Source organism: Sebastes fasciatus, chromosome 6, assembly GCF_043250625.1.
Source record: "Sebastes fasciatus isolate fSebFas1 chromosome 6, fSebFas1.pri, whole genome shotgun sequence".
Lineage (NCBI taxonomy): Eukaryota > Metazoa > Chordata > Actinopteri > Perciformes > Sebastidae > Sebastes > Sebastes fasciatus.
This window is the reverse complement of record NC_133800.1, coordinates 29,592,167-29,603,135: the sequence shown is the minus strand read 5'-3', so window position 1 is coordinate 29,603,135 and position 10,969 is coordinate 29,592,167. Positions and strand designations below refer to the sequence as shown.

At 39.3% G+C, this 10,969-nt stretch overlaps 1 protein-coding gene across 2 annotated transcripts in view; it reads left to right on the top strand.

The window, feature by feature from the left end:
• Positions 1-10,365, top strand: part of malt1 (MALT paracaspase 1) — a 12,840-nt gene extending 2,475 nt beyond the window's left edge. The window contains exons 4-17 of one of the 2 annotated variants that reach the window (XM_074639105.1): positions 1,064-1,211; positions 1,399-1,577; positions 1,686-1,782; positions 1,870-1,917; positions 3,214-3,237; positions 3,326-3,376; positions 5,018-5,221; positions 5,320-5,497; positions 6,380-6,451; positions 6,546-6,673; positions 7,284-7,433; positions 8,699-8,856; positions 8,994-9,119; positions 9,667-10,365. In XM_074639105.1, coding sequence (XP_074495206.1) covers positions 1,064-1,211; positions 1,399-1,577; positions 1,686-1,782; positions 1,870-1,917; positions 3,214-3,237; positions 3,326-3,376; positions 5,018-5,221; positions 5,320-5,497; positions 6,380-6,451; positions 6,546-6,673; positions 7,284-7,433; positions 8,699-8,856; positions 8,994-9,119; positions 9,667-10,155 — 2,052 coding nt within the window. In that variant the 3' untranslated portion in view covers positions 10,156-10,365. The remainder of the gene's footprint in view (positions 1-1,063; positions 1,212-1,398; positions 1,578-1,685; positions 1,783-1,869; positions 1,918-3,213; positions 3,238-3,325; positions 3,377-5,017; positions 5,222-5,319; positions 5,498-6,379; positions 6,452-6,545; positions 6,674-7,283; positions 7,434-8,698; positions 8,857-8,993; positions 9,120-9,666) is intronic. The other variant, XM_074639106.1, reaches the window with a different exon arrangement.
• The last annotated feature ends 604 nt before the right edge of the window (positions 10,366-10,969 follow it).

Genomic DNA, 10,969 nt, shown 5'->3' with positions numbered 1-10,969 from the left:
AAACAGTGCTGCTTCAGGACTTGAAGGAAATTTACAGATAAAACAAACTAGTTAGTTAAATGTGTCATCAGGTCTGAGCTTGTAATCTTCTAATCTTCACTACTTCTCCATTTTCCGGACTCAGAAGCCCAAAACACAAACACTGGCAGATTCACAGATTGAGAAATATGTCTATATCATGTCTTTATCAGTCAATAATGGATTCAGATTCAGACAACTCAAGGGCAACTCAATTCACGGCTTACCCTATCACAAACACACACAGACAACATCCAGACAAACATCCAAAATGTAATGTCTATCTATATCTGTTAGGCACAGATCAGTAAAACTGACAAACAGAGGTCCGTAAAGGACAGCAGATAAGTTAATAAAATATAATAAATAGCAATAAATAGATAAACAAATAGGTAATAAATAGACATTGTTATATGATTGTCATGTAAGGGAACTGTCATTAAAAGTGAAATGACTACTGTCTGAGTTTAATAACCTGATAGCCGAAGGAATGTGTGGTGACATACTGTGACTAGCATACTGTTGGTTCTGCATTGAATCACCCTGTGCAAACATTTCATTCCTTTTCAGACATTCAACTTGTCCACTGAGGCGTCAGAAAGGAACCATAATAGCCTATAGATCAATCGAGTCTTTCAGGTGTCTAAACAGGCTCTTAACGTAACTTAAAAAACACACACAATACTCACGTCACGGCACAGAGGCACTCGGAAGGTGACGACTTCAATTACTGCTCAGTGCGTCCAAAAAGATACATACTACTGTTTATTGACACAAAAGTATGTTGAACGATAGTACACATGTTCGGTATGTAGTGTATAGCATGTGATTTCTGACAAAGCCAGTGTTCTTCGCAGCTTGGAAAATCAGCTGAAGCTGCATTTTGGCCACCATACAGGGGCACTAAAACCCTACAATGCATCTTATGTAATATGAAGTATGGGGTAAGGAGATGAGATTTGTCTGCAGATTGGAGACCGCTGTTTCTCTTCTGGACTGTATTTATGTTACACTGTAAATGTGATTCACATTTTCACCACCTCAGGTTGCAAACAGCTTCTCTCCAGACCTGGTGATGAGTCCGGTCCATGTGAAGAACGCTGGCTTTTACATCTGCAGGGTCAACTGTGGAGACACTTTTGAATTCAGCCAGTGGGCTCAGGTGGACGTCCTGAACGTCACCGTGTCTGGCGGTAAGATATTGCAGCTGTTTGTCTAACTGCTCCGTGTGCAGCTCTGTTTATAAATGCATTGTTGTTGTTTTTCTCTTTTCATTTAAACTACATATTTCTGATTTAGTGACTCCTAACTCCAGTACTTTTCCCAATGAGAGTGTAGTAAATGATATACGAATGATGTCTCCTCTCCGTCCACCACCAGGGCAGAGTTATCTTTCCTTAGAGGGTCGGCTGAAGTTGGTGATCCAGCCTCAGTCCCAGCGGCTGAATGTTGGGGAAATCCTGCAGCTGGAGTGTGGAGCCATGGGACGGCCGATCCCCCGATACCAGTGGCACAGAAACGGAGTCCCGGTCCCCAACGGCATGAAGAGGAAACTCATGGTGAGGAGAGAAAATTTATGATGCTACTGTTTCAAAGGTTCTACTTGTTTGGAGGCTATTTTATGCATCTTACTTTTCTAAGGCTTAATAAAAAGCTCTGCGTTTCAGATCCCTCACTCGATGCAGGATCACCACGGCAGGTATCGCTGTGAGATCAGCAGCAGCACCGAGAGAATGTGGACCAATGAAGTCGACGTGGTAATCGGTATGTCACACCCATATTTTGTGTTATGTGATTACAGTCCATTGTCGTTATGTGTGAGTGATTGTTTGCTCTGCTCTTGACTGAAAGCACCGAGGATATCTGTCCAGGTTTCAGTGGCAATGGAGTGCTCTGAAGGTAGAGTTGAAAGCGCTGGTGAACGGTGTATTAAATGGAAATAGCGTAACAATTAGCTGCATGCAAATGTTTAATCATAACTCCTGTAACTGCATGGTGGTCGTGATCCGGATTATTGTCACATAAACACTAACCAGCACAAGACTCACAGGGTTTGATCTCCAGGTTTCACATGCATGAATTATGATTTAACTGATGTCATTACTTTCAATCAATTGTACATTGAAGGAAGTCTTTGTCTTATTGTCAACAAATCCCATGAAAAGACCAAACCAACAATATCCTATAACATAATCCTGTAGTACTGTTTGCGTATCAAAACCAGATATAGTTTATTCTTCTGTGCCATTGTTACTACTATTCAGTATAAAATACACAGTATTTAGCCACAGCGTGGCATTGGGTGACATGTTCCTCCTGCTACTGCTGTAAACACTCACTAAGGCACTAAATGTGTATTAGGGATGCAAAACCGAACCGTTCAATGACAACCGAACTGTGGGCTTGTTGAACTGTTAAAATTGTTGAAATTACTATTAAATAAAGGCCTGCTAATTATTTGATCAGGTGCCAGAGATATAGAAGAGGCAACTATCTGAACATAGGCCTACTTGACTATTAAGTAATCTGCCTTATTCCATGTATAAAATCAGTGATTTGGCTTCATATAATAAAGAAATATCATTCATTACGATCAATCATTCCATCTGTTTATATATTTTGGAGTTCAAACATATTGGAAATCGGTATTTTTCTTCTCCCAAATGTGCAAAACAAACAAATCGTAACCCAAAAACCGCAACACAAACCAAACCGTGGGCTTGTTGAACCGTTTCACCACTACTGTGTATTGATCCGCAGCTGAAAATAGTCCCCCAACAAAGGCACCAGTTATTTCTGTTTGAGTAACGTTTGATTAAAAATGACAGTGCCCAGCTGTTTTAAGAAATTACAGAGACTTTTTCAAAAATGAAACCATATATTAGTGACCTGAAGTTGAATGTGTTCAGTAGGAACTAGTGTGAAACTTGTGGGAAGCTGGACAGCATTTAGACACGGACTGTTGGTTTTGTTGAATTCATGGGATTCGTTGATAATAAGAAAACCACAGAATAACACTAAATAATCTCCATATTTAATATAACAATTAGTTGATTTGAGTGCATGACGATTGACTGTAAGACTTCCCTTCTTTGACTAATAATTTTTTCCCGAATCAATAAAATATTTTTCCAACATCGACGTAAACATGCTCAGCTTATGTGATGGTAATGTTTTCGTATTTTTGGTTCCTAGATGACGTTTACGCCATTGGGGGAGGTAAGAGCAATCATAATCAATAAGTATTTATACTTATTCAAACATATATTTTGATTTTGAATTTGATCCTTTTATTGTGACTTTGCAGTTTTAGGATCCAGTGATTTGTTTCTAAATAGTATTCCTGAACAACTTTATGGTGAGTGTCTGTCAACACATTTATTTATGCAAAAAGTGTAAATCATCTGTTCTCTGCTGTATTTTAGTGACAGTTCCTCTAATATATGTCAACCGTGTTGCTGTTATATCTGATACGATCAGGATCTTTGTCCCGTCAGCCGTCACTTCCTCTCTCACAAATGCCAAAATAATGATGTGAAACTTGATGACAGCAACTACAAAGGTGGACAAAATAACACTTAAGTCAAACAACACCAGAGAATTATACCGCTAAAAATACCACCAGAGTTTAATCAACGTCTCTCTGACTCAGACTGGTGACATGACATCAAACGGCTATAAATAATCACTGTGTTTGGCATTCAAAGAATTATGACACGCTTCCTGCCTGAATTTCTTTGTAATTGTGATTTGTGTTCCCGCTACCTGAGTCGCTGGAGTAAAGTTCGGTAACAGATCTGTATTGATATTAACAGAGAATTTTCTTGCTGCGTCATATCAAGTATAGTATGTATGTCATAAAAAGTAGGATATAGAGTGAAAGTAACACAAAAAAAACACTTCAAAAACATGTACTAAGTTGGCACAAATCCATATTGAGATGGGTTATCGTGGCAGGCAGAAAAATCTAAACAAACTCAGTGTTCACGAGAAAATCCTCACCAACACTAACTGAAAAGTAAAGTTGGTTCAATACCCCCGACAGCTGCAGCAAAAACAAACAAGGTACTATTATGATATTACTTTATCGCAGACAAGCCAATAAACATCAAGAAAAAAGCGTTGTCATTATTACATAGTTTGCCCAAAGGGCTGGGCAATATTACAATATATATATCGTCAAACGATATCATATTTCTCTATGTCGTTTCTATTGCAATATTGGCTAGGCCAATATTTATTTATTTTTTCTCTATGATTTCACTTAAAATTGTTATGTTCATTTTGCACTAAAGTTCTTAAAATGAAAAAGTACTCTGTACTTTTTCATTTGTCAAGTATTTAATTCACACAGGAGTATACAACAATAGGCTTTACCATGGGGTTATTTCATGTATTTATTTATTGAATTACCAGAAAACAAGCTATATCGTGATATATATCGTTATTGAGATATGAAATGACCTATAATGGGATAGAAGATTTTGGCTACATTGCCTAGCCCTATATTGTCCTGTAGAGGACTTGGAAACGTTTAATTTTTTAGCTATAGTATAGTAAAGTATCTCGCTCAGTATATATCTTTGTCACAATTCTTTAATAACCCAATTTTAAAGATCCTTATTAAAATATATTGTGCTTATGTTATGTGTTAATGTAAAAGAAATGCCAATATATATTTATTGAATATTTAAACTCAGATATTGACATCGGTAGTGGCCTCAAAAATCCTCTGTTAGTCAGGCTGTTTCTGTTATTTTGTCCACCTCCTGGCTTAGAGTACAGTCATTGAGGATCACTGTATTAAAGCAAGAATATTGATAAGGACACTTGGATTAGTACACTTTGCAGCTGACTGGACTTGACCACTATCACAGTACCATCCTGAGAGTTATTTTAAATTTCCGGTTCACTTGTCAGTTCTAAAAGACGTCTCTTTGATGCATATGAGTTGTTTTCCCTCCCATAGTGTAACAGTGTCCCCATGTCTCCCTCACAGCGACTGACAAAGTGGCGCTGCTGATCGGCAACCTGTCTTACCAGAACCACCCGCAGCTCAAAGCTCCCATGGTGGACGTGTACGACCTCACCAACCTCCTGCGGCAGCTGAACTTCCAGGTGGTTTCCCTGCTGGACCTCACCGAGTCGGAGATGAGAAACGCCGTCGACGAGTTCCTGTTGCTGCTTCACAAGGGAGTCTATGGTACGTTGGGTTTATACATACCTCTGGATGGTTCTAGACAATCAAAACATGACATGAAATGTGTTTTAGTTGATTGAAATACACACTTCCCTCTTTAGGTCTGCTGTACTACGCTGGTCACGGATATGAGAACTACGGGAACAGTTTCATGGTGCCGGTAGACGCACCAAACCCGTACCGGTCGGCCAACTGTCTATGTGTGCAGAGCATCCTTAAACTGATGCAGGAGAAGGAGACGGGCCTCAATGTTTTCCTGCTGGATATGTGCAGGAAGAGGTGAGTCAGTGGGTCAGTCCTTTATAAGTTTGCTCGTATATAGAGCAGCTAGGAATACATGTATGTATAATTACTACTGTTAATCACCAACATTTAAGCAATCATGAGTAGAGAGTGTAAGGTTCAGATCCAGACTGCTTCCAAAATATTACTAAGTATTAATATTACTACTGTAAAGCAAGGGTAAAAACTGAGTAACAACATTTTTCTCCAATATAAGAATGTTTTAGAGCGAGTAGTACAGTAGGAATAAAGACAGGAGTGTATTTGACAAAGTAATTTTCCTGTTCTTCAAGGGAATGTGGAGATTTAATAAATTTAAAGCTTATTTTTTGTTGAAACCTTTTGTTTTCTGTAGTGTTAAGTGGTTTTATAGGGGTTCAACTAACAATATATTTTTTTTAATTAATCGATTAATCGTTTGGTCAATAAAATGTCAGAAACTAGTTAAAGAAAATGTTCCAAGAGCCCAAATTGTTGTCTTCAAACTTACTGTTTTGTCCAAATAAGAGTCCAAAAATACAATTTATCCCAAAATATTCAGTTTATTATCATGGAAGACTAAGAAAACCAGCAAATGTTGACATTTGAAGTTAACCTTTTGTTCACTGTAGTGTTTTTATCCTTTTGTTTAAATCATTTAAACAACATATTTTTTGGCATTTTTGCCTTTTATTAGATAGATGAAAGTAGGCAGATAAATAAACTAAGAATAAAGAAGTGAGGGGAGAGAGACGGGTATGACAACAAAGGTCTTATCTTATTTTTATAAACATGTACGTAGATTGTTTTTGTGCATAATTCCACAACAGGACCTTTAAGGAAAAGACTGTTCAGGATTTATCACCTTGGTTTCCATCTTTTTTTTGTGTTATTTTCCAGGAATATTCATGATGACAGCGCTCCAAACATCGTCCTGAGGGTTACAGCCAACATCGTCTTTGGATACGCTACGTAAGTTTGCACTCAAAACTAAATTTATACTCTTTTTTTTTTTAGTTTACAAGAATATATATAATGCTGTATTCTTTGTTTTTTGGCTGTTCAGGTGCCAGGACGCCGAGGCCTTCGAGCTGAGCTCCAGCGGATTCACCAACGGTGTGTTTGTCAAGTTTTTGAAGAAGCGGCTGCTGGACGACGAGAAGATCACCGTGGTGCTGGACAGAGTCGCTGAGGGTGAGACAGGAACAGAAAACACAATATACAATAACATCCACAGAGAAAGATTGATATAAATAATACAAATTATATATATCATACCTGTAAAAGTAAGATTATTTACTGTAATCTTGATTTCTTAAAATTAATTTGTGATTACCATGAATAATTGAAATACCATTTTTCAGTGTTTGGTTATGAAGTCTATTGTTTTACAGATGCTGTGTTTCCCACAGGAAGTGTTTCAGTTCATGTTTCAATAGAAGGCTCATAAAGTTAATTAAATGTAGCTTGCTTTGCATTATTAATGTCAATATGGTGCATCAGCTTCCTTGTGGGCTAATGGAGTTTCCTTTTAAATGTGCTGCTAATGGAGGGAAATGACTTGAGGTTGCTGTAAGATGCACTTACTATTAATAACGTTTAGGATACAGACAGGATATGTCTTTAATAATAGCTCAGGGTGGGTTAATTAAACGTACTTACATAATATGAGTCTCTATGTGCTCCTCACAGTGCTCCCTGTCTGGTTGGACCCAGTTTCAACTCACGTAAATGATATTTTGTGAGGTGTTACAGTCAAGCCAGGCTGTTGTTGAACATGTGATTTGTCCTTTCTTGTTTCCAGACATGGGTCAGTTTGATGCTACGAAGGGGAAGCAGGCCCTGGAGATCCGCAGCAGTCTGTCAGAGAGGAGAGCGCTGACAGATCCCATCCAGCCCGGCGACAGCGTTGACCTCGCTCACGCTCACAGCCTCCAGTGGGCGAAGGCTCACGGTGAGTTTATAACACAGATTTAAATATTTGTTCAGCACTTGTTATCACTGCGCTGGGAATCCCCCATTTGCCCCCTGCAGCTAAGTGCTGCACGCTCAGTCAGATGTTGACTCTGGTCGATGCTGATGAAACACACAGCGATCACTCTGTTATACACACCTGAACACACGGGGGGGCTTCCCAAAGACAACCATTGACAACATCATCACCTCTTCCAACAGCTGATAAATATTTGCTTATTGAAGCCAGCGAGGAAAATAACGTTTCCTCTGGTAGTTTTGTTGTGATTATTATAGAGCTGCAACGATTAATTGATTAGTTGTCAACTATTCAATTAATTGCCAACTCTTTTGATAATCGATTAATCGGTTTGAGTCAAAATTCTCTGATTCCAGCTTCTTAAATGTGGATATTTTCTGGTTTCTTTACTCCTCTAAACTGAATGTCTTTGAGTTGTAGACAAAACGAGATGTTTGAGGACGTCATCTTGGGCTTTTCATCTCCATTTTCTTACATTTTATAGACCAAACAACTAATCGATTAATAATCAACAGATTAATCAACAATGAAAATAATTAAATTATTACAACCTGGTAGACGACCACACTACCAGTGGATTGTTCCCTATATTACTGTGGTTCCCAGTCTTTTTGGCTTGTGACCCCATTAAATTAAGTAATGTCAACTTGTGACGCTCTTAACACAGGTAGTTTAGTGTCGACATGAGTTATGAGCAGTTGAACCAAAGACTTATTTAGTTTGAAGGATTTTTAAGAGACCTGTATTGGTGAAAGTATCCAGCATTTCACAAGAAAATGTTGAGAAAAGTCAGAAAAACAGACATATTTTTGTTTTATTTTCTTTCATATTCCTGCAATATGAGTTATCTCGGGGCCGCTTGGGGGATCCTGACCCTCAGGTTGAGAATCGTTGCTGTTTAAGATTTTAAGATTCAGAGACTTTTTTATTTTTCCATTTCAAACTCACTATTTCTGAGCTATTAAAAAAAAGATATACAGTATATAAACCATTTAGCCACAAGCTTCTGGATGTACAGGCAAACACTGAATTTAAACAAACACACACACAAAGTCGATGTGTAAATCAATAAATATAGGTTAATCCTTAGGACACTGTTACAGAAAAGACATTTATATTCTCACTACATGAGAACTTGTGAATGGAGCCTGAAAACCAGCTGCAGTTTTTTAAACTCACTCAAAGTGTAAAACTTGAAATGTTTGTTTTTTCGTGTGTTGTTCCAGAGCTTCCTGAGAGCATGGTTCTCAACTTTGACTGCGGGGCTCAGATCAAGTTGGGCTTCGCTGCCGAGTTCTCCAACGTGCTCGTCATTTACACTCACATCGTTAAGAAGCCCGAGGACATGTCGCTCTGCCAGGCTCACGTCACCGACTTCTCACAGGTCAGCATGTTGTCATGAACACTGATTCGCTAATTCACTTTTTCTCTTCAGACTTGAGGGACCTGTAGCCACAAAATGCATGGGTGTGTGCAAATATGTTTGTGCATACTGCCACCTGCTTCTTTTCCTGACTGCAGGACCTCGATGTGGACCCTAAAGAGATGAACAGAGAGACTCCAGAGGAGACGGGGATCTACCTTCTGTCCAGCAACCTGCCGCAGCACTGCCTTTACACCAGAGTCAGCTCACTGCAGAAGCTCAGGGTAAATTTGGCATTTAATACTGTGTGAAAGCCTGACCTTTTTAAAAGCAGAAAAACAGCTATTGCATAAGGGTTATAGAATTTTTTTTTCCCCTGTTAAGGAAGCTAGTTGTCTTACGATTAAATAACAAGACTAAGAGTCATTGGTGACATTTATGTTGCAGGTTTGTTTATGAACCAAAGTATTGTAACATGAATGTCAGTACCAGATTTGTGCTAAACCATCCGACCTGGGGTCACCAAAGTCAGTTGGATTCATCCTCTGGGCACCATGAATATCTGTACGAGATTTCACAGCTTTTTTTAATAGCTGTTGAGATATTTCAGTCTGACAGAAAGGCTAGAGCCGCACTGCTACCATGGCTAAAAACAAATTTATATGAACAGTTAGATGGCAATAATCTACTTCTCATTCTTTTATCCGTGTTCACTCAACAGAGAGCGTCTATTATTCTGTGATCACGTGTCAATCTTAGAAAACATTTTGTTAAAAACAAAAAGGAATTACATTGTGTTTCTTAATTCTCCTCTAACCTGACATGCAACAGGAGGAGCTGGTCTTCACCGTGTGCCTTCAGGGCACTTTCACCGCCATGGATGACGAATCCGTCCACTGGACCAAAAGCGTCAACATCGGCAAGCCGCTGATCGCCCGACTGGATCTGAACCGGGCCATGCGGCGAAACAGCTGCCTGCAGACCTGCCATATGCCCCACAGCCCGTCCCACAGCCCCTGCCACAGCCCCGGGCCCGAACACCACCTCCACCTCCATCTCGGGTCGCACCAGGCCCAGGACCACAGCCGCCTGTCACCACAACACCACTACCTGGATGTCTATGAGCGTCAGGGTGCAGTGGGAGGCTGCAGGGATTCCTACTACGACAACGTCAGCGAACATCGCTATGAACCCACGTACGACTCCGCTGCTGGGCTGTCAAGCTCACCGGGGAGGTTCAGCATCCCCATAGAGACCACGGACGACATCAACGAGCTGCAGACTGTGTTCATCAACAGTCTGCAGCTTCAGCAGCAGTGAAACGGCTGCTCACAAGAAAAGCTTTAAAAGTCCAACATATCTGGAATACTGCTGCTCTTTTAATATGATTTTTTAACATATTATATTCTTCCAGTTATAAGCATTAGTTGCCTCAACAAGCTGTATACTGACTTTTGTGCCTAACTTTTAAAGAGTTTTGTAAAAGAAGAATGAAAAAGTGTATTTCAGTAAACTGCCATATTTGCACCACAAGGACTAATTTTTAATTTACCAATGATTCTCTGACGTTTAGCAAACAGAAAAGCAAAGATACTGGATAGTAATTGTCAAGATCAGACCAGGGCAAGCGTTTTTCAAACAACAACAGGTTGCTTTGCCTGTTCGCTGACGCACAGAGCAGGTTAGGGCATCTTCATTTGGGGAAAACTGAAACAATTTGATGTTCGCTTGTTCGCATCGCATCCAGTTAGGAAGAGGTGTAAGTGAGCTAGAGGTCGCCCCAATATCACGATATTTTTTACCAAACACCTCGATATCGCAACAATATTGTAGGGTTCACTATTGGTGCTTTTACAAATTATTTACCCACAAGATTTTTGATAACTAATCATCAGTAATGTGGATCTAATGACTAAATAGAATGGGTAAATAGAACAACTAGAACAATCTGGTAAGTTCTGTAATGCGGCCTTTAAAAAACAGAAAAAGACAAGACTTCTAAGATGATATCTCATCTCATATTATGATATTGATATACTGCCCAGCCCTAAATTGTACCTCCGTACAAAGTTTTGTTTGAGAATATGAGCCAAATGTGCAGAAGTGAAAGGGGCATTAAGATTAAGAAGATAAG